The sequence below is a fragment of the Zootoca vivipara genome, chromosome 5 (assembly GCF_965207765.1).
Source record: "Zootoca vivipara chromosome 5, rZooViv2.hap1.1, whole genome shotgun sequence".
Classification (NCBI taxonomy): Eukaryota; Metazoa; Chordata; class Lepidosauria; order Squamata; family Lacertidae; genus Zootoca; species Zootoca vivipara.
The window spans coordinates 76,382,633-76,405,788 of record NC_142588.1 but is presented as its reverse complement, the minus strand read 5'-3'; the positions used below and the strand labels follow the sequence as shown (position 1 = coordinate 76,405,788).

General features: G+C 46.7%; 1 protein-coding gene and 1 non-coding gene across 3 annotated transcripts in view; both read right to left on the bottom strand.

Moving 5' to 3' along the window:
- Positions 1 to 21,726, bottom strand: part of TIPARP (TCDD inducible poly(ADP-ribose) polymerase) — a 30,848-nt gene extending 9,122 nt beyond the window's left edge. Inside the window, exons 1-2 of one of the 2 annotated variants that reach the window (XM_035133175.3) lie at positions 21,165 to 21,726; positions 17,284 to 18,236 (exon numbers count right to left, since the gene is read on the bottom strand). In XM_035133175.3, the coding sequence (XP_034989066.1) occupies positions 17,284 to 18,200 (917 nt within the window). In that variant the 5' untranslated portion in view covers positions 18,201 to 18,236; positions 21,165 to 21,726. Of the gene's footprint in view, positions 1 to 17,283; positions 18,237 to 18,877; positions 19,199 to 21,164 lie in introns of those variants that run through there. The other variant, XM_060274458.2, reaches the window with a different exon arrangement.
- TRNAV-AAC (transfer RNA valine (anticodon AAC)) lies at positions 207 to 279 on the bottom strand. Its single transcript has one exon. It is a non-coding gene; the product is annotated as a tRNA-Val (tRNA).
- Positions 21,727 to 23,156: the final 1,430 nt, after the last annotated feature.

The following is a 23,156-nucleotide window of genomic DNA, read 5'->3' as shown; positions in this document are numbered from 1 at the left end:
GAAACGCCGTTTACCTTCCTGCTGTAGCGGTTCCTATTTATCTACTTGCATTTTGACGTGCTTTCGAACTGCTAGGTTGGCAGGAGCTGGGACCAAGCAATGGGAGCTCACCCCGTCACAGGGATTCGAACCGCCGACCTTCTGATCAGCAAGCCCTGGGCTCAGTGGTTTAACCACAGCACCACCTGGGTCCCCATAAACTTTTATGTTTCCGCCCGGTTTCAAACCGGGGACCTTTCGCGTGTTAGGCGAACGTGATAACCACTACACTACGGAAACTTCTATTTTATGTTCTTACTTGGTAGTTAAGTTTTGGAACAGGGTTCAGCATAGCTTAGGTGAAAACAGCATTCCCGACATAGTTTTCATTTAGTCTCGAGTGTCGAGAAACACAAGTCAAATCAGGCCAAATTCAGGTCGCAGAACAAATGTCACCTGACTGGTTATAAATAGTTTCACACTGATTTTTTGCACTGGAACTACCGGTATGGAAAGTCAAGCAAAACTTTTCCAAGGCACATAGAACACTGGCGATGGAAAGTCAGCTACAAACACGGAACCAACAGCAACGGACCTCTTTCACCTTTAACCTTCTGCACCCAGGTCCGTGTTACAGAAAAGCTTTCGGCAAAAAATGTACATAAGCAAGTGCAGTTTTGCATGTGCCCGTTTACACAGATGCAGTTTCAAAGAGCACCCCCGAGGATACAAAACATGTTGGAATCACCTTTGAGAATTTGCAAACAAACAAGGCCTTTAAGAAGTGAGGGTCCCATTATCCATTTTCAGGCTACTACTACATTTCCAAGCCTTATTTTAGCTTCGCAGAAAACCTTTGCTCTGTTTAGGCTTGCTGAGTATTAACCCTATGGGAGCATCCCGTTCCCACGCTAGGGGAATGGAAAGTGCCATGTCTTCTTTTACAAGCACCGGTTGCAAAGCTTTGTGGCTAGAAGCAGTCGACACTGGATAGATCTGGGAGCCTTTACATATTTCAGCAACATGCATTTCTACTCAGCTCTGATAAACAAAGCACCGTGCAAGTGTATCATTAAATCTGTACCTACAAAATGTAGATCGGTACAGGGTTCATGCTAGCTACTCAACAACCCGATTTGTTTACACAATGCTACTGAGAGTTTAAAAAGCAACAAGCACATTGGTGTTCTGCGGACAGCTTGCCCTGCACGCTGCTATTTGATTACGTTTTGATCCTATCCTATCCTACCGCCAGAGAGTGCACAGATGGTTCTTTCTTGTCCATTTTATCTTTTCATCTCACTTAAAAAATCAGCCTGCAATGTAGGTTAGGCTAGAAGGGTGTAATTGGCCAAAGGTCACCCGGTAACTTGCATGGCTAAGTGGGAATCTAGACCAATGTCTTAAGGATTACACCACAATGAATTCTCCAAGTATAATTGGCATCACGTTCCTCCATCATGCACACCTGTGCCCATCAAATGTGCTGCAAAATTGCTCCGCAGTTTTCTTCCACTCACGCTGCCTTGAGTCGTGAGTGTGAGACAAGCTCAAGTGCTCCTAAAAACCAGTAGCAGCAGTTTAAGTTTTAAACTTGAACACAGCTAACATTTGAGTGTCAGAATGAAAACAATTAGCAATGCCACCCTCTCTGCCCGAGGGTCACCCTTAATCGTAGGCAGCCGGATGAGTAGTTATTTACAAGCCTGCATGATTTTATTCAATAAATACAGGTATGGGAGATCAATATTCCCCAAAGGTTCCAGAAGAGATAGGGCAGCAGAGATAGGGTTGTTGGATGGATAAAAGGGTCATGATATAAGGTCCTTCAAAGAAAGGTTGGGGCCAAAGATTAATAAATTCCCTAGTGACTTTACAGAGGTACCTCCACATTACCAAGCCACCCAATTCATAAATAATTTATTATTATTATTGAAAATCACCAGGAGGAGCCTATTCCACCAGCTCCTCTTAGAGTATTATATTTCTGATTTACAGTAATAAAATTATTCCTATGCTTGCTTCAATATGAAGCTCTCACAACCTCAATAAAGCTGTTCGGAATATTAAAACAGAAAGCATACTGGGATGTTATTGTCTCATTTGTTGGCAGCCGGTTGAGATGGAGAAATAGCCGAAGTCTACATATTTTATAAGCCCACTGCATGTTCAATGGGATATTTGAGAATTTAATCTGACAAGTGCATTAGTGAGACTTGATAAATATTGATTTGCTTGCACATTCCAAGGGAACAACTCAGGTTTATATTGTACTCTTGCAATTTATGCTTCGGATCCTCAGGGGGTTTGAGTCCAGGTTTATCATCTCTTAATATTACAGCCTACGCAACAGCCTCTTTGGAAACTCACCTACAATTCCAACCTTTGGGAGCTCGGACTGTTGTTTTTCATGTGTGCCCGTAGCAAAATTTATTAAGTACTTTCTAGATAGGCAAGGGATTTTAGAAGAGAGCAGAAACATGTAAGATTAAGACTTTTTCTTTTTCTTTTGCAAGTAAGAACTTGTTTTAGACAGAGGAGGATGAACAAGGAAGCCTAACTGCATGAGAGTAGATGTCAGCTTTATTTAAAATTGTGTGCTCACCTTTCAGCACAATTGAGATCAGCTGGAGAAGACTTGCCATGGGGGTGCCGTTCTGCCCGGGAAGTTCCTTGTGTGACTGCAAGGATCCCACCCCCCCACCCCCCATCCTCAGTACACTGCAATGATGTGATGCCTTCTCAAGGAGGTGCATTGTGCGAATCCTGAGCAAGCTGACATTGGTTTCCCAAATTTCCTGGTCATGGGAGTTTCTACACGTGTATATGGAGCATGGGCAAGTTTGGGGTAAGGTGGAGAGGGAAGCACACAGAGGCATGCTGGGGGCATGGGCTGCATGAATACACCTCAAATGTCCTAACACAGGAACCCCCAAACTCGACCCACCAGCTGTTTTGGGACTACAACTCCCACCATCCATAGCTAACAGGACCAGTGGTCAGGGATGACGGGAATTGTAGTCCCAAAACAACTGGAGGGCCAAGTTTAGGGATGCCTGTCCTAACAAAATGGAATTGTCAGTGGTGCTACCTAGGACACACAAACACTTCTGAAGGAAGGCTGTTTCCATACGCCTTATTAAGTAGAAGAGATTAGTAGACAGGATGAACTTGACTAGTTGAGAAGATGAACTTTGTGTTGCCACCTCAGTTCTTAAGCATTTGCTTGCATAGCTTTAGTCAGAACTCTTGAACGCCACAAGTGCAAAGGTCTGCAGTGGGCTATGGGGCGGAAATGCCCCAGAAGTCTAGCAGTGCTGTGCCCCACTGAATATCTGGTTTGGAAAGAGTCACAAAGCCATGGGTTTGTCAGAGCAGCTGCGGTAAGGAAATGACACCCAAGAAAATCTCACATTAGCTGTTGGCAAAGAATTTTGCTTACAGTACTTGTATTTTGTACTGAAGTTCACCCACTCACTTAAAAAAAAAACCTCCAGAAGAGGTTGCCACATGTTTTATGCTCATCTAATTTTAGACACATGTAAATAACTCTGGCACAGTGCTAAAAATGCATTCCTCTTGGCCCCCATCCCATGACATATCTGTACCTGACTTGAACCAAAGGGGTGCTAAGATTTGTGGTACAAATATTACCAGCATAGTTTGCTGTTTTAAAATAGCCAAAGCTGCACCAGTGTTTTGGAATGAGCTTCCGCTGACACTATGGATGTTTGCTTGGATGGGGAAAGGGGGGGGGTTGAAAATAGAAGCCGAGGAACAAGCGAAAAATGGAAAACACTAAGGTCAGGAAATAGCATTGTGTCAATACATGTTAGTCAGCAGGCACACTAGTGCTCAGGAGAGCCTGTTTCTTCCCAACTGGAAATTAAAAGCAAAACAGGAGAGAAGAGGGATTCAACCCACTTGGAAACAAGGTTGGCTGTGGAGGGAAATGTTCTCCCTGCCATAGTGTGTCGTAGCAGAAAATATTCAATACGGCTGCAAGTTCTGGGAAGCGAGAAACAACTCATCCGGGAGTAGCCACATTTGAAATAAGTGGCTTTGGCTTCTGAAGCCCTACCTAGCATACTTAAGGAAGCTACTTCCTTCCTCATGCCTCACGATTTTCAAAGATCAACCAAGAACACCCACTTGGTTTCACCTGGGCTGTGAAATGTTGTTGGCAGGCGAGAGATGCCTTCACTGTAACTCCTCCAGCTGGTAGGGAATTCCCTTTCTGCCAGCAAGTAGCCCAAACTCAAGGGGCTGGAGGAAGTCAACAAAGGCCTCATCTGCATTATACTGTACATTCAAAGCACTGCGATACCACTTTGAACAGTCATGGCTTCTCCACAAAGAATCCTGGGAGCTGGAGTTTGTTCCTGGTGCTGGTAGTTGTTAGGGAGACCACCTCCTCGCCTCACACAGCTGCATTTCCTAGAGTGCCTTAACAACCAATCCCATTTTCCCCATAGAATTATGGCATGTAGAGTTTGCGCTCATCGCCAGTTATTATACAGTTAACGAAAAACGCTCGCCAGCCAACATCAAAATTAATGGAGAAACAATCAGCAGCTTCTGGGAGGGAAGAATGATTTCAGAAAGGAAGAAAAAAAGGCATTTTTTTGGCAGCATTCTAAGAGCTCAATGCCGTAGGAGTCATAAAAATATAAACCGATTTATAGAGGGGCATCCAAGTTCTTTTAGCCATGTATGTCTGCTTACGCCATTCATTTATTCAACTGTATTTGTGACCCCTGCCTGCAACAAGACCGGATCTATCTGACTTTTCCATATACAGAACCTCCCATTAAGTAAGGTGCATACCTTTAAAGCACTATGGTTCCACTTTAAACAGCAATGGCTTCTCCCAAAGGATTCTGGGAGCTGCAGTTTGCAATGGGTGCTGAGAGTTGTCGGGAGTCTCCCATTCCGCTTAGCAGACCTATCTTTCCCAGAGTTCCATGGGAAAGAAGAATTGTATCACTGTGAGGTGGGTGAACAGGGAGGAGTCCCTACAGCTCCCAGAATTATTTAATTGGGGGGGGGGGTTATGGCTGCTGGAATCATAGTGCTTAAAATGTGGTATGAATGTGACCAAGATGACTCCTAATCTGCAAATTCTGGGCGGGGAGGGGGGAACAGAGGAGGAGAAAGCGTGTTTGAACTTTCATTAAAGTTTGAACTCATTACAGGCTTTGCCAAGTCAATGAAGACAGAAAGTCAGGCCACCGTCACATGGATGTCTTGGGTGCACAGAATGTTTAACTGCAGTCTCCCGGTCAGAACGCTCCTGACGTGGGACGAGAGGGCACCATGCCTCATCAGCTGCAGTCGAACAACTGTTCCCTTACTCTGGTGACTGTGCATTGATTCATCAACATTGGTCAAGCGGTTGTGTGCCTGGAGTAAACACACTGCAGTTCCGAAGGAAGGGGGGGGGAGAAAACACCCCATACACAACACACAGTGTGAAGTTTTGCTTAATCACTCTTGGAAAAGGGTTCACAAAGCCCTTTGTTCCCCTTTTCGCCTAGCAACAGTAACTATTTATATGCAGCAAAAATACAAGCCAAAGAAGTCCCCCACCTCTAGTGCAACTCCTGGCTGTGAGCATCTCCCGTAGGCTAGAGTCAGTTTTAGCTCCCAGGGCACTGGCAAACACTGGGCAGGGGGCTAGCGCCTCTCTGCATGAAGTGACATGCATGCTTTGTTGCTCAACGTTATCTGTCGAAATAATGCGCTAGCAAATGAGCTTTCTATAAAAGTTCCTGCTCCAGCAGGAGTGGGCCAGTGGAGAACTAGGTTTTACAACCAGAGTGCACAAAACCGAGTTCCTTGAATAACAGCAAAGTCAAAACTCTTCTTTGCTATAATAGGTTGTCGTCGATACTCATCATTCCAAAAAGAGAGTTGGGCCTAACTGAAACGAAGTTGGTTTTCATGGTCATGCAGCGATTTCCAGAAAAGAATGCTTCATTGGGCAGGGTAGCATAGTTTACACAAAGCCACAGAAAAACAGAATATGATACTAGGCACAGCACTTTAATTTTATCTTTTTTAGTCTTCATGGTGTATGCATTTGCACAGATAAACTTGAGAGACTGGGCAGTACCTGACAATGGCTTCATATCCAGGGGAGAGCTCAGGAAGATTTCAAATGGCATGAGCTTGTTTCTGCTCAAAGATCACAGAATTGCTTGCTGCCTTTGAGCAAAAGGAGAAGGCCTTCCATTTGTGGAAATGTACATTACGGTATTTCTATAGGACACAGAATCCATCTTTGCTTGGCATAAGATTTAAGCCACAGTGCAGTCCTGATCACAGGGTACTGAAAAGGCAGTTTCCCAGAGTTTCTGGCTTCCCAAACCCAACTTGTGCTCTTCAAAATGAAGAGTGTGCCTAAAAAGCTTTTGTTTTAAAGAATTGAAGGATTCCCCAAATCAGAAACACAAAAGGAACAGGAAGGTGTTAATACATTTCGTTCGTTCGAATCCGAATCTGGCAAACACTGACAACTTTGGTTTTATAGCCTCTCTATAATATAAAGTCACTTTTCAAGTAGTCTCCAATCCAATAATAAAATGATTTATTCTAAGCATTATCCAACAGGCTGGTTAGTCAAGCTGAAAGAAATATACAAACTATTTATCTGCCCAAGGAATTCATAATGGCAGGAACACACTTGTATTAGAATAAAGATGGAGCTGGTTCCTCACATTACAAGCTCATGCCCAGATTTAGGCTGCTATGTTGATCTTCATGTGCATCTTGATACAGAATTCTGCCCAAGCTTCACAGACATCACCATATCAGTAACGATGCACTTTTTGTGTGATGCAGGATCTGCTATAGAACCTCATACAGAAGGCAAGAGAAGCCTTCCCTAGGCTCCCAACTCTCCCTGGTGACTTGGATTTGTCCTGCTTGGGGATCGCGTTCTAAGACATACAAATTATCCAGCCTTCCCCCATTCCACAACCTCCCACACCTTCTTTAAGATTACGGTATGTCTATTGCCAAAGCTGGGCAACTTCTGTGTTAATCAACATGCTGGTCACTTATCTCTTAACTTCTCAAACTGTGTCTAGTCTATCTTCCCCACATGTGCACAGCCAAGCCCTTGAGCTGTGCCAGGCACCCAACCTGTCAGTCAAAGCCACCTGGCTGCAAATACCATAAATACAGAACAGTGCTGCCTTTATTGCTGTGTCCCTTACCTTTGACCATTGACAAATGCTACGTGCTGAGTCTACAACCTGAGCAAGCTGATCCTACCTAGCCTGGGTGGGATCTTTCAACACTCGCTCAGCTTCCTAAAACAGGTAGCCAGTGGGCTACACTCCATACATGATTGAACTGCAACTCCAACGTTGGTTGGCGCTTATAGGCGTTGTTGGCTGGACCCATAAAACATCTGGAGGGCCATCCCTGAAGTACAGTTCCATCTTTCCCCTTTGGTTTCTTATTCTCAATAACTGGATTTTCATAGCCCTAGCTTTTCCCTCCCAGCCAGAGCCTAAGGGGAAAGAGGAGTGGTGACAGACTACTGAATAAGTCACTTGGCACAGCTGGCCATTCCGGCAAAGGCAGAAGCGCCATACCTTTTTACCCATGGCCAGTGTAAACTTGGCTTTTTTCGGGGATCAAAAGCCTGCACTCCTCTGCCTTACAGAGCACTCTTCCAGTTTCTTCCTCCTTGCCCGCTCTCCACAGTCACCCCTCTTAACCATCTCAATTTCCAGAAACCTCAATGCAACTGGCACAGAATGTGTATATTCTTGGTCCACATGTGCCTTTGACCTTTCCATCCAAAAGCTACCAGAGGCTGACAAGAACTGTTAGCACAAATAACTTTGCAAATACTTGTCTGATTTTTCTCACCCTTAATCTCACCTCATCTGTACCGAGACCTGCGGGTATAGGGTGGTATACAAATTTAATAACAACAACCCTAGGAAACCTATTTACCACAAGGACACAGTCTTGCAATAATGGAAAGTATGTTTTTTTTTAAGCATCTGAACATAACTACCCCTTGCTTCTGCACTGAACTCGCTGCAATGACAGTCTCTAGGTGCTTTAAATAAACACAATGGAAAACCACCCCGATCACATAGAAAGGGAGCGGGCAGGAACTCCCGTTTTACCCCCAAAAGGTTGAGGAGCACAGAACTGCTTATTTTTCCAAGCACTTTTCTTCACAGCTAAGCTTCAACAACAGGGGTAGGCAAACTAAGGCCCGGGGGCCGGATGCGGCCCAACCGCCTTCTCAATCCGGCCCGGGAATCAGCATGTTTTTACATGAGTAGAATGTGTCCTTTTATTTAAAATGCATCTCTGGGATATTTGTGGGGCATAGGAATTCATTCATCCCCCCCCCCGAAAAATATAGTCTGGCCCACCACATGGTCTGAGGGACGGTGGACCGGCCCACGGCTGAAAAAGGCTGCAGACCCCTGTTCAACAACAGCAGTAGCAAGGAGACACTTGCCCTGGATGAGAAGCAGTTGTGGGAAGGGGTGATGATGGTTCTGCAGCAACCGGGGTAAGATTTGTGTGTAAAGAAACAGACCTGGGGGGAAACTGCCTGCCATCCCACCTTTTGGGGGGGGGGCAGCAATTATCATAAACTGCATAGACTGCTTCAGAGTATTATTAATCAAGGGTTAATAAGCCTGATTGACTGCTGCTGCTGCTGCTGCTGCTGTGTTTACCTACAGGTATGTGCAGTTTCCTTTCCTGTGAGCAGGGCACGGTATGTTGCCCAAGGAACAGGATGACCTAGACCTGGAGCCAGGTGACAGCTGCTTCCCCCCTCAATCTTATCTGCATAGTAACAGGAGTAAACAGGAGTCTGCTGACAATTCCCCTGAAACTCCTCTTCTACACGTGCCTTTTCCAGCTTCCCCAGATCCACACAAGATATTTGCTTCATATGTAAATACAGGCTTTGAAAGGGGGTTGGGGGGAGGATACCAAGAATTCGCTGGAACTCAGAACACCGGAAATCAGCAGTCATCCACCTCTTTCTTGTTTAGATATTTTGCTTCCACCCCCCTACATACACACACCCGGCAAAAGTACACAGCTGAGCGGATAGAGAAAACACCACAAAATTCATCTGTTCTTATTCATAAGGGCTTATTCTCCTTCATTTCAACAGCTGTGCAGATCGCTCCGTTACAACTTTCAAAAGCAAAGCCAAACTCCCATCTCCAAGAAGTGTGTTTGGAGCGGAAAAACATGCAGACTTAAAAGAAGAAGCTAGATTTAAGAACCAATTTTTTTTTAATAGAAAGAATGCAAAATGCAATCCTCCCACGTAGAATGTACTCTGTGTTGGAAGTGGGGTGGGGGGGGGGAGAGATTCATAGTGCACGAACTTGATAATATTGGGCATTATTATTACCCACTTCTTTTCATGGAAGTTTTGAGGACACCTCAAACTCATGACCTCGACAGCAGTTATATGTACCTTATGTTGCTAGAACAGCAATGCATTCCGTTTGGAAAAGCTGATTAGCAGAATGGAATAAAACGAAACCGGTTTGAACTTCTTCCAATGCAGGAAAACGAAACTAAGAAGTGTTTCATAGGGAGATGGACCTACAGGTGGAAAAACCTTAAGGTTGTAGAAAATGGACTATCACTCCAGGCGCATTTAAAAAAAATGTTCTTCTGTACTGTTGTAAGAATTTTAAGGTCTTATTAAATGTTCATAGATGTGCCAAGCAAACATGTGCAGGAGGGCAGTCCTGTAGCCATTTTGACTCTCCCAAATTGACCTCAGATATTTCTCTGCAGAGAGGGAGGAAATGGGAAGATCCTTACAATTGTCTTTGGACTGTAGGGGCTTACACCTCCCTGTAAAGGTATGGTTTTGATTATAACAAAAGGTGTGGTTTCCCAGGTTTGAGACTTTGGACCATGTCTCTTCCTCAGCAGGAAAGGACCTTTGAAGTTCCTGGCTTATCAATATGCAGATAATGTATTGTTAGTTTGCTTGGGAAGCTACTGTGTTAGTGTGAAATCCTGTTTTCTTCTGTGTTTATTTATCCACAGGCTCACCCTATTCACACCTCAAATGTGCCCAAGGCAGGATTTGTGAACACAGAAAATGGGGAGGGTTTTTTTTTAAACAGGGAGCTGGCAGGACTCAGATTTCTGTCACAAGGGGAAAGGGACCCCTGACCATTAGGTCCAGTCGTGTCTGACTCTGGGTTGCGGCACTCATCTCGCTTTATTGGCCGAGGGAGCCGGCGTAAAGCTTCCAGGTCATGTGGCCAGCATGACAAAGCCGCTTCTGGCAAACCAGACCAGCACATGGAACTGCCGTTTACCTTCCCGCCGGAGCGGTACCTATTTATCTGCTTGCACTTTGACGTGCTTTCAAACTGCTAGGTTGGCAGGAGCAGCGAGTGAGCAACGGGAGCTCACCCCGTCACGGGGATTCAAACCGACAACCTTCTGATCGGCAAGCCCTAGGCTCTGTGGTTTAACCCACAGCGCCACCCACGCTCCATTCTGTATTGAATTGTGCTTATTAGTATTTTAATTCATGTGGAGTGTTTTAATTGAGTTGATACAGCAATCGAGAAATTTTGTTGTTCCCGCAAGGGGACAATGACAAGATCTATTCTATTCCTGTCATAGAATGCCCCTTTTCTATGATGTAGGTGTGACGTGTCTGGGGGTGGTGGTCTTGGGCTACACCCCTTCTGTGATGTACGCATGACGCTTCTAGGGGTGGCTCTGATTGGAGGGGGGATTTAAAATGTCTATGTAGGGGCAGGCGTGCTTTTGTTCTGCGTCTTTTCTTTCCTCCTGGGTGTGAGAGAGAACACCCTGTTGCAACAGTCAAGATCAAGCTTATTAAGCTGCTTTGCTTCTCAATATTCTTTGGTTGGCCTCTGTTATTTTACCCTACTGATGGAGAACCTCCAAAGGACTCTACAAGGGCTCTTGTATACCCCCTTAAGGGAATAAGGGCAGATTTTGTTTATAACAGAATAAATATAAGAATATGAGAAGTCCAGTTAAGCAGAGAATTAGTGCAGCAAGGACAGGGGGGTTCACTATGTGCTAACTTTCTACCTGCAGACGAGATCTTTCTGTCCTACCAACTCAGGAAATCTCATTCTGCTGCATGAGATGAGTATCTGTCTTGAGATGAGCATGGGGACCAAACAGCACAACAGCCAAGTGTTGGTCCCCAAAAATTAACTCTGAATTTCTGAAAACTAAATTTATAAGAAAAGAAAGGAAGAAATAGAACAATGGCACTCTGCATTTGAAGAACAGTATCTACCCTAGGTATTTTCCTCAGGTCCTTCAATATGGCGGGTGTTTTAGAACCCCATCACAGTGCAAACTATAAGGGTTTTACGCAAAAGCAAGCCCCACTTTGTTTGCAGGGTCTTACGTCCAGGTAAGTGGATTACAGCCTGAAGGTTCTTTACCCTGGGGTTTGGCAATGAGCTACAGAGATACAAATGAAAGAATGTCAGAACGTATCTGGTCAAAAGCCACCATGGGAAGGCATTTCTGTTTTAATATGCTGCAGCAGGATAATAAGAGTACACAGATTTATCAAAACAGGAACTTCTTTTGTAAGAGCCCCATGGAAATGAACGAGGTGCTAAGTAGCAATAGGGGCCCACATGCCTGCATTCCACCACAGCGCAGTATTCCATCTTTACCCCATAGAACAGTGGTCTTCAACCCCCGGGCCACGGACCGGTAGCGGTCCGTGGATCAATTGGTACCGGGCCGCCTAAGGATCATTAAATACAATTAAATTAAAATTATTAAATCAAAACAATCTAAATAAAATATAAACAATAAACGCACCCCCCCCCTCAGTGGGCCACAGTAAAATTATCAAACGTTGGCTGGTCCGCGGTGATAAAAAGGTTGGGGAGCACTGCCATAGAAGACAGCAAAATAACATGGATGGAATCCTGAAATTAAGGGGGAGGGGGCACAGGTATCACACAATCTACCCTGAACTGTTTCTATGCCAATTGGTCATTTTAAGAACTACTACTGTATTTAAGAGTTTAAGAGTTTAAGAGTTTGCTCCCCTCCCTTTCCCTTTTACCTTGTGTGTCGTGTTTTCCAGAGTGTAAAGCAGCAGGGCAAGGGACTCTCCCGCTTTTTAACTGACTGTACATAAGCTATTCAAGGGAGCCCTTTTTGGCTGAAGGGCAGGGCACAAACACTTTATAAATAAATGCGCATTTTAAAACAAGCAGGGGGGCAATTGCCAGCCACAGAGAAGTACTTTAGTCCTCAGGGGAGCCAATGGCTCAGGAACTGCGAACTTACTTAGGAGCACAAAACAATGACAATATTATGGACACAGAGCATAATGATGGGTCACTGTGCCATGTAAGCTGTATTCAAAACAAAGGAAGGGATTAAACAAAAAAAAAGAACCCCCCCTACCCCCCCTGCTGGTTACTATCCGAGACTGGCTGCAGCTTGTCCTCTCCTGAAACTGCTGAAACAGACATTTCCTTGTTGCATGCAAGCTTTATCGCTCAGCTTCTAAAGCTAGGCTGACCAAGAGAGATTAATAGCTTTAGCCCAACAGGGGTGGTAACCATGTGAACCAGGAGGCTCTGGCAAAACAAACTCAGGCGCTCAAGGTGGCCAGGTGCTGACAGGCCACACTATCTACACCTAGTTGCCAGGAGACACAGCATCTGAGGAGGAGAGGGGAAAAGAAAAGTTGCATTGACCACAGGGCAAAGACTTGCAGGGGCCTCTGAAAGTTACAAGATTCCCAAGTCATTTTAAGTCAGAAGTAGCCGGGCTGTCTGGATTGATCAAACATCCAGAGTTCGCAAAGGATCTCAGGAGTAGCCCAGCCTAAGCATCTGCTAAAGCAGGGCATTATGAAACATCTGCAACAGACTTTGCTTAAACAACCTCAAACCAAAGACTTGTCTGCTCTACTGTTCCTCCTAATGTTTAGCTTACATCCTTTTTCATTTGACTGATTCACAACCTACTACCCTCTGAAGAAACAGAAAACCATTCTGATTCATCACCCAGGGTGTGGTTTTTTATTACAGTATTTGGTTTTTCCCCCTAAGTGCTGATAGTTCTCTCCTTTCAGGTTTTGCTTTAATGACTAGTGAGCCATTGTGCATAACGGCCTCACTTGGGTCAGGTTTGCATTACTTAGGTAAAGGTAAAGGGACCCCTGACCATTAGGTCCAGTCGTGACCGACTCTGGGGTTGCGCGCTCATCTCGCATTATTGGCCGAGGGAGCCGGCGTACAGCTTCCAGGTCATGTGGCCAGCATGACAAAGCCGCTTCTGGCAAACCAGAGCAGCACATGGAAACGCCGTTTACCTTCCCGCTGTAGCGGTTCCTATTTATCTACTTGCATTACTTAGCATCCTTTTAAAGCCGAATCTTGCTGCCCATCCCTTTGATCATGCTCTCCACACATTACCTGTATGACATCAGGTGTAGGACGGGTAACTGACTTGCTCCAAACAGGAAAGTCTGGTGGAGCCAAAGACCCAAAGTTATTTGTGTTGTAGTTTTATGTTGTGAACCACCCTGGGATCTGTGGGTATATGTACAACTTTATTATAAAGTTCCCAACCCTTGATCTAGATACCAAAGAATCACCTAAGGAGCTGAAGTTCTTTTGCCTCACCCCAGGAAACCATACAACCCTGTAAAAGAGGTTAAAGGCCAGGTATAGGCAAACTTGGCCATCCCATCATCCCTAGCTAACAGAACCAGTGGTCAGGGATGATGGGAGTTGTAGTCCCAAAACAGCTGGAGGGCAGAGATTGCCTGTGCCTGTTAAAGGCAGTCTTGAACACCAAGTCCGAATTATGTTTTAAAAATCCCTAACGACGACGAATACTACAAATGCAAGGAGTATGTAGGAAATGGGATTTTTCTTGAAAGAAAGCATAGCAGCAGAAACAGTCACTGAAGCTTTGCCATCTTACACATAGGAAATTGAGAAGAAAATTTGTTGATGCAATGCAATATTCATTGGTATGATGGAATCTTCTTAAAAGGGAACTTCTGTGACATTTTGTCTTCCTTGCAAATGATGGTAAATGTTGGGCTGGAAAGAAGCTAATTAGGACGTTGCCACAGTTAAGTGTAAAATCATGTGGGTGTTCCTACAGTACCTCACACATGGCCTTGATGCTGACTTGCAACTTGTGAATATAAAACATCACAGGCACAAGTTCTTTCTTTGGAGGCAGATCTCCGAGGGTGTCTATCAATGAATGAATGAATGGATGGATGGGAAGCCGCAATCAATGAACTTCAGTCCACTGATTTCAATGAGCCCATTCCAAATACTGTATGACTAATGTTGGGCACTGCCTGTAGCTTTCATGATGGTCTTTACATGGAAGGTCTTTCCACATAGGGAAACAGCAACTGTTGAAGCAATGTTCTGGCTACAATTTCAGCAATAGCAAAAGTAATGATTTACACAACTTGGAAAAGTAATAAATCCACAGTGACTCCACTTTGCTGCAGAACGAGCCCTTGTGTTCAGATACGGGCCTAGGGAAGATTAGCACCAGATGCTGACTTGCAAGAAAGAGCAGGGTTTTATCTAGGTTGTGACAAAACAAGAATGCAGGTTTTTAGATCTACTCCTCGTCCTCCTCCTTCCAGATTTCAAAGCAAAAGTTCCAAACTCTGGATAACCACAATGAAACACAAACAGCTCTGAAGCATTCAGAATGCTTTTGGCACACAAACAAAAATGCTACTTGAACCACTTATTCAGGTTTAGTACTGCACAGTCTGAAGAGAGATGGGGAGATTATCAGGCTCATTATTTACAACATGTACATTATTATTCCTCAGACCCAAGCCATCCCCAACAGAAGATCATGCAGCTTCTCCTTGATGCCAGATTGAGAAATTCCACAACATCCTCAGGCAACTGTTCAACCACACAGCTGTTCCTGTTACTAGACAGGCCTCCCTGCTCAACTCACCTCCCAATTCTAAACTCTGCACTGGTTGCAACTTAAAACCCACTGCTTCCTCCCTCCCTTGTTAGCACAAGTCCTGTAGGAGTTCCCTTGCTATCTCAGTTCAGCCGCACATGCCAGAGTCTGGAATTTGCAGGCAGCGCCTGAAGGACCAGCCTGACAGCACAAGCAACTCAGCCAGTTGCTTGGGGCAACAGTAGTTTCTTTACAGATGAGGCAATCCGAGCAGGATGCCCCAGGAGCCCTTGTGATGTCACAAAGGATACCAGGGCGTCCGCTCTCGAGTCACGGCAGTGGAGCTACTTTGAATGGCAAGGAGCCCAGGGCTAGGGCTGAATGCTTGTAGAACCTGCCTTACCCCTCCACCCCACCCATTTGCTCTAGTTGCAACTAATTTGCGTGACAAGGAATTGGTTCATATTTCAAAAGTGCCAGAACACCCTAATTGGCACAGTTCCTTTGGAACAATGCAGGTACACAGACTGAATCCGGAACACTGTGTCTTCCTTCGCAAGAGCCCCGGCATGTGCAATACTCGAAGAGATGCAGCAATGCCACCTTGACAGAAAGGGAGCAGGAGAGGGAGAGAGAAACGGCATAAGCAAAGGTTTAGCTTCCGGGGGCTTCCACAGTTGTTCCTTTGCAGGCTGGCTAAAAAGAAGACATTCCACATTTCTTTCAGCTGTGCAAGATAAAAGGAACAACTGCTCTGTTGACATTTACTTCCATCCTGTGTGCAGCAGCAAGTGGCACGAAAAAAGGAAGAAATCCAAGCAATGTTTATTATTCTGTTTCCAAAACACAACCGTGCCAGCCAGCCCCAAATGTTGGAGTGAGTGCTCCTAGGGGTGGTGGTGGTTTTTCAAACACACATCGTTTGGGTTGGGTTGGCTGAGGTGGTTGAGCACGCTTTACAGATGTTATGGGACAACCTTGAAAATATGGTGCAACCTCCTCCCACTTGGCTCTCAAGGATGCCCTTCATTTACATGGAGCTTTTTGTGTCAATCACCAACTCGGCTGGGTTTGAAAATAGCCATATATCCTTTGGAATCAAGGGAACAGATGCACTACTCTTTTAAAAACATGTACATGGGCCAGCTCTCTTTAATCGGCCTCGTTGAGTTTCTCTCCTAACACTAGAAGTCAGGAACACCCAATGAAGCTGAATGTTGGAAGATGCACAGCTGACAAAATACCTGTTTTTTTTTCTTTTTACACAACATATGAACTATGGAATTTGCTCCCAATGAGAGCCACCGACTGTCTTTAAAGCAAATTTGAATTAGGATTAGAGAAATTCATGAGGAATAACACTCTCAGTAGTTACTAGTGATGGTGACTAGGTTCTATCTCCACCAAGTTTCCAGGTATCAAAGGCAAAGAGAGTGCTGTTGGCTTCAGCTTCTGCTTTGGGGCTTACCATAGACATCTGTTTGGCCATTGTGAAAGTGGGATACTGGAATTGGGATGAGCCACTTCGCCGATCCAGTGGGCTCTCCCTTTTGTTCATACGGGACAGGATTCACTCAAGAGCAATGCGTGCATTCTCCCCCTCCCCTGTAGACTACTCTTCCAGTGCCTTAAATTTAGTCCACTTCTCTTGTGGCAAGTGTGGATACCAAGGGTCTGTAGTTAATCTGGATTAGTTAATGCCCAAGATGAAAGTCCAAATGCCATGGCTGTTTACACGCATCAAAAGCTCACTTCTACTGCCCCTAAGTTTTTGCAAGATCGTAATGCAGAAAAAACACACCACTTACTTGTTCTTCTATTTCCTACTGTCTAGTCAGCCTTCTTACAGTTCAAGCACATAGGCCAATAACCCTCCACATGCTGTGGTTTAGATGCACCCTTTCAAATCTAGCTGGGCAGTTTCCATTGAAGTCCATGAATGCTGGGTGCTGGACACAATGAAAACCCTCCAACTACCGTATGCTGTTTGGCCTACAACTCCAAGCATTCTTGAACTTTGGTCATGCTGGGTAGGGCTGCTGAGAGTTGGAGATCCCAAAACATAGATGGCCACAGGGCCCCCCAGCCCTGTTTTAAATGAAAGCCTGTTAAAATTGGGCTGTTCAGTTATCAGCTCACCTGAGATTACATGGATACTTTTGAGGAGATTAAGGGCGTGCCACCTAAACAGCTACTGATTAAAAGTCAGACAAAGGAATTTTAGTAGGTCAATAATTCAAGGTATATGCAAGAATGCACTTTTGAGAAAAGGGTTCCCCAGAGTTGGCTAAGATTCCTTTATGTTTAACACAATGGCAGTTAAGAGAAGGAGGGAATCTTATCACTCACCGGTATCTCATTTTGACTTTGTCGTTGTCTGGGTTGCAGTAGAGCCTTTCCATTTGCTCCTGAGAGTCAGTGGTCACACTCTGCCACACCTGTGTGGCTGTCCTCCTGACCTGCCAGTGATAAGGCAAGACCGTGTGGTGCCTGGGACAATCGCTGCCGAGGAGGCAGACCCCCTGTAGAAAATCCACGCAGATGTCCACCCCGTCCTTCTGGTGGGTGTGATATTGCAGCTGGTTCAAGAGTTCAAACACAAGGTCGAGGGACGCCTCCTCGCTTTTGTCCTGGAAAAGCCCAGCTCCAAACTTCTCCGCCGGGTTCAAGCGGCACTGGACCATGAAGCCGTTGCTGTTGTTGCTGTTGTCCTGGAGCACCCCAGGATAACCTTCAAGTATCTTGTCAGGGCAGGAAAGAAAGGCAGCAGCATCGCTGGAGGCAGCATGCAAGGAGTGGTCCTGGAATGGCTCGCTTGCAGGAGAGGTAACGGAGGGGAAACCCTGCTCCCCGGGCTGGGCCTCCTGGTCAGGAGACCCGTCTGATATTTGTCCTTGAACGTCCGAAGTCCCTGCCACCAGCACCGCCATGCTGCTGTCCGGCTGAGCGCAGGGAGCCGCGATCCCCAAGACCTTCTTCGCGACAGGTTCGCACAAGTTGCTACGGTTGCCGTTCTGCCCTCTACGCAGGAAGAAGGCATCCAGGGCGCCAGACCCCAGCAAGGTGGTGAAGATGGGCCGCAGAGCCCTCAGCGTCCCTGGGCCCAGCAGCTTCTGCACTTGCTTCTTCTTGAAGCAAGGCCTGACCGGCGGCATCTTTCCAGAGATCCTCGCCGGCGGAGCAAAGGCCTCCGAAGGAGCGGAGCCCGGCACCTCCTGGCAGCAGGCCGGCTGAACTGCGCAGGGAGGTCCCAGTTCGGTCTCCATCGCTTTGTAGGGTCTCCTTCCGAGTCACACAGGCGCCTGGAGCAGAAGAAGGGTGGGTGGGAAAGAAAGGGGTTAACGTTTCCCTTCCAGGGTTGACACAAAAATCACATCTCCCACACACACCCCAAAAAACGCAACACACCTATTTACAGCATGTGAGCAGTCCTTAGCAAATACAAAGAGTGAAGCCAACTAAACGCCATTATCTAAAAACACAAACATTTGTTTCGCCCTCCCTCACATACATCCTTGGAACAGGGTGGGATCTACCTTTTCTCGTTTATTGGCACAAGGCTGTGGCTTCTTCCTATTCACACAGATGCAAAACATGCCTCTCCTTTCTGTCTCCCAAAGACCCACACAGACAGACTTCTCTCTATATCTTTATATCTATCTACCCATCTACACACACACAGGAGTGCAAACTTGGAATAAAATATTGGGGAGGGGTCCCCAGGTAAGCTCTGCCCCACATAATTGATCACAAGATGCAACCCACGAACACCATTTGACTGGCAATGCCCATCAACTTTTGGGGGGAGGCTGGACGCCTGAAATATTTTACTGGGGCAGGGGCAAAGGGACCTCTGCCCCTAGGACTTGGTTCCTATGACACATACACACAACCCACACCTATGCCAACTGACTTCCGAAACCCTGTTTCCACAGATACATACACAAAGACTCTCCCTCACGGAAACGCAGGGTGATCTCTCCCCCTCCCGGCACGCCAAGTCATTGGAAGTTGCCCAGATTCCGTGTGCGGCTCGGAACCGAATGGGTAAGAAGAGCATGTGAGAATGCGAAACTGCCCTTGCAGCGGCTCCTCCCCAGAAGGGAGAGTTGCTCGAGAGAGAGACGTCAGGAGGAACGCAGCTCCCCCTCGGGTGGCCCTGCGCGCCGCCGCCCCACTTGCGGGTCGAGAACTGCCTCGTCATTCCCTCTCCCGAGCCTTTGAGGTAGTTTCGCATTCCCACAAACAGCCAGTCATCCTGCCTGAATCACACGTACGGTACCAGCCGCTTCTGACTAAGCAGCGGCGGAGCGGACAAGCTGCCCTGCCACCTGCAGGACTTTCTCCGGCATTGCAGGCAAAAAAGTTTTTTTGTATGGGGTTAGGCATACATACACAAAAGCCACGATGCTCCAGTGCCTGGGAATATTTTAATTAGAAGATCAAGAGCCGCATTTCCAGGTTTGGGATATCTACACCGCTAGAAAGGACCGTTATATAATGTGTGCACTGAGGGTTGGGGGATAGAGAAAAGTATGTGGATATATATTTAAAACATTTACAGTATTGGATTTAAACTCTGGCTTCTACAAAGGAACATCTATTAAACTGGTGCAATATTCAGAATCGGGACTTCTTACTGCTCGTGAAGCCAAGGTTTGCTTTATACACAGCTAATAAAATTGTATAATAAATAATGATTTTATTAGGTATATGCCGCCCCTCTGACTGGGTTGCCCCTGCCACTCTGAGCAGCCCCCAACAATATATTAAAAGCACAATAATATATCAAACATTAAAAACTTCCCTAAGCATCAGGGTGAAGGTCTGTCTATTATTCCGTTTTCATCGTGGAACAAGCCAGCCTTTATTTACTTGAAATTCTGCCAAGCATTTTTTCCATGAGAACCTTACTCTGCGCTAGGTAAATGTGTCTGTCATACAAGAATGTTCTCAAGCCATTTACGGCCAAGTTAAATCTTTCTCCATTATTTGTCTACTCAGAAGTAGGTCCTACTGAATTCAAATTAGGACTACCTCCCCATCCCCCTTCCATGCAAATCCCACAGCCTGGCAGTCCGTGTGGCGCTTAAAGCCAAGGATGAATCCAGTAAAAAAGGAAGTGCAGAAAAGACGCTGTCTACCAGTTCCTTGAGCTCAACGGTCACTCACTTCCCTTCCCTTAGCTGCTTTGCAACACCAGGATCGAGGAAGGTCATCGAGAGGTTTTTTGCCCAAGCGATAGGAGGGGCACCTTCCGAGAAGCTTTACTGTTTGCAGAGGATAGAAACTAGACGCAGATTAGTCACCCCCGCACACAATTGCCCCGAGTGGTGCAACAGTGGCGATCTGGATTTTGCAATGTGGCAGTGGTAGAGGGCCTAATCCTGGCAGCAGAGCAGTGGGCGACCCTTCCAGATTAATGAATGCACACTACTGAAAGCGTGGAAAAACTCTTGGCAAGCCTGCAATGAGCCAAAGGCTCCGCTCCAATTCCTGCGCAAGGCGCTTTGGTTTCATTCACTGGCCGAGAAGCCCGGAGGGGGAGTCGACAGTTCTTTCTCTTCTTTTTTTTTGAAGAGTTGACTCTACGGCTAGGATCGCACCCCCACTCCGTCTGCTTCGGCCAAGCCCTTTAAGTCCTCCCCTCCCCCATCCCGATGCACTCACCCCACCTCCCCGGACAGAGAAGCCCCCAGGGGACTGCAATGCACAGCAACGCCGAAGCACGTCCCTTGGAAGTCCGCGGGACTTCCACTTCGGAGGAAAAACACGTCTAGGATCGCCCTTCAAGGGTGCAATCCAAAAGCCCCTCTTTCTTTGGAAGAAGGACCCGCAGTATCCGGTTTTTTGGTGTGTGTTTTTTTTAGGAGTGGGTGCGCCGAGCAATCGCAACCCAGTTCTTAATTTTGGAATTTGCGAGGTCTTTTTTTCTTTTTTGGGGGGAGCACTTTTCACCTTGCTCCCCCGTTTGCTCTGCAACCCGGTCCTTGTTCTGAAGCTCAGCCGCACTTTCATACAAGAGCGCTCGCTTCCAAGTTAAATGCGCATAAACAGGAAAAAAAAACCATCTCAGCAAGAAAGGACTTTTCCCCTTTTAAAAAAAAAAATTAACACGCGAAGGAGCACCAAATCCTCTCTTTAATTCAGCGCCCCTCGACAAGTAGCCTCTTCATTTCATTTTTTTTAAAGCAAGCAAGCAAGCAAGCAAAAGCCTCGAGGGAAGTTACCGGAGTCTGTTCTGGCAACCGCGGCGCCCACCGACGCTTCGCTTAACCTCTCGGCGGGCCGACTGCAGCAAAGGCGACCCCAAGGCGAAGAAGCCCAGCCCGAGCCTAAGGGCTGCTGCTGGTCCTCTGATCTGCGGCGACGGAGCAAGGAAAGCCGGCAGAAGAACAGAGGAGGAGGAGGAGGAGGCGGCGGCGGCGGCGGCGGCGGCAGAAGCCCGGAGCCCCGGCTTCTCTCCTTCCCCGCGTTCAGCCCGATCTGCCTCTTCCCGCATGTGACCCAGCGGCGCCCATTCCTTTTGCAGCTCCTCTCCTCCTCCTCGCCCTTCTGATTCCAGCGGCGACTGCTTCTCACATGTTCCTCTGGAGCCGTTTTAAGTACCGCTTCCTGAAAAGCCCTGGCCGGGCAGCTGCACCATGGGGGGGGGGGGTGGAGCTTTGCATGCGAAGCGAAGCCTCGCCTGCCTTCTTCCTTCCCCTTCCCCTCCCCCCTGCTTTTATTTGCAAAGCTCTCTCTGACTCGCCCAGCCGCGCCGTCAGTCCGGGCTCGCATTCCAAGCCGGGCTCCGCCTCCTCCTCTTTCCCTTCGCTGCTGCCTCGCCTAAGCCAAGCCCACTCAATCAGGGCGGGCGCGGAGGTGGGACAGTGTAAGCTTCCCTGTTCGCTCATTTGCATAGCTGGGATTCTAAACTCTGTGGGTGGGGAGAGGGAAGGAAGCGAGCGAGCGAGCGAGCGAGGCGCGTGCACATGTGCGCGCTCTCAGGCACACCCGGACCGCTTGCTTTGCAAAAAGGGGCACTTTGTTCCAGGCAGAGCGAAGTTGTTGCACGGCAAGAGGCGCTGCGCAGACACGTGCAAACACACACCCCGTCGTCGCCCACCCCCAAGCACCCGCCCCTCTTCTTCCTAACCCCCCCCCCGCACACACACACCCTGCGGTAACCCGAGAGGTGCCTTTTAACCGAGCACTGCGAGGAAACGGGGCGTGGGAACGGGAGGAGGGCGCGTCGTCCTGCGCCGCGATTGGGCAATCTGAACTTGCCGAGCAACAGCCCCGGGTCGGATTTCGGGGGAAACGAGAGTGAAGTACGTTAGTTTCTGTCTTCGAGCTGGCGAGGGGGAAATGGGAAATGGAGCGACGGGCTGTTGCTGTCACATTGAGAGCTGGCTTAGCAGAAAGCTATCTCCCCACCTAATCACACCCCCCAAGTTAAATCTTATTTGTACTGTATTGTCATCCCAATAAAGCAAGGAGCCGGGCCAAAGAGGGTGGGGACGAAAGTCGAAGCTGAGAAACGGCTTCAAGAAGAGCGATTCCGTGCAAGGAAAGTTGTTCGTGAGAAATGAATGAGCAGATTTCATATTCGCTTTTGGCACACAAACGCACACGAGAACCCCCCGAGCACTGATGACTAGTTGCCTTGTCCTGTTGGGAAGTATCGAGGTGCAAATACGAAAGGGGTTATTTAATCTCTATTTACTCAACGCACCTTCCCGTCTCATGCATCTCGTACTATTTGCATAGAGAAAGCTGCGGGGTTGCTATTGCATTAATCGGCAAAGTATCTCTCGGACTGCTATTGAATTCCCCTCGCAGCAAAATCCCTGAGCTGGTGGCCTATTATAGAATCCCCATTTTACAGAAAGAGAAACTCTAGAGGTCTGCAGGTGTATTTTCCTGTAAATTCTATTGGACCCGGTGGGGTTTACTTCCAAGTAAATATATATAGGTTTACACTGTAAGGGAGTACAGTACTTGGGAGTAAGACCCAACATTCGAGGATAGCCTTCTGCATGAGTTACAGTATAAATTATTGTTAATTATTAAATAAATAATCAAATTTGTATGAATTAAATTCATCCGTAGATCTCGGGATGGTTCAAAATACCTCATAAAAATGAGAACAACCCCCACAAACCAATATCACACACATACACTACAGTATATTATTTAAAATACTATATTTTCCAAATTATTTTTTATTAATTTTCCAA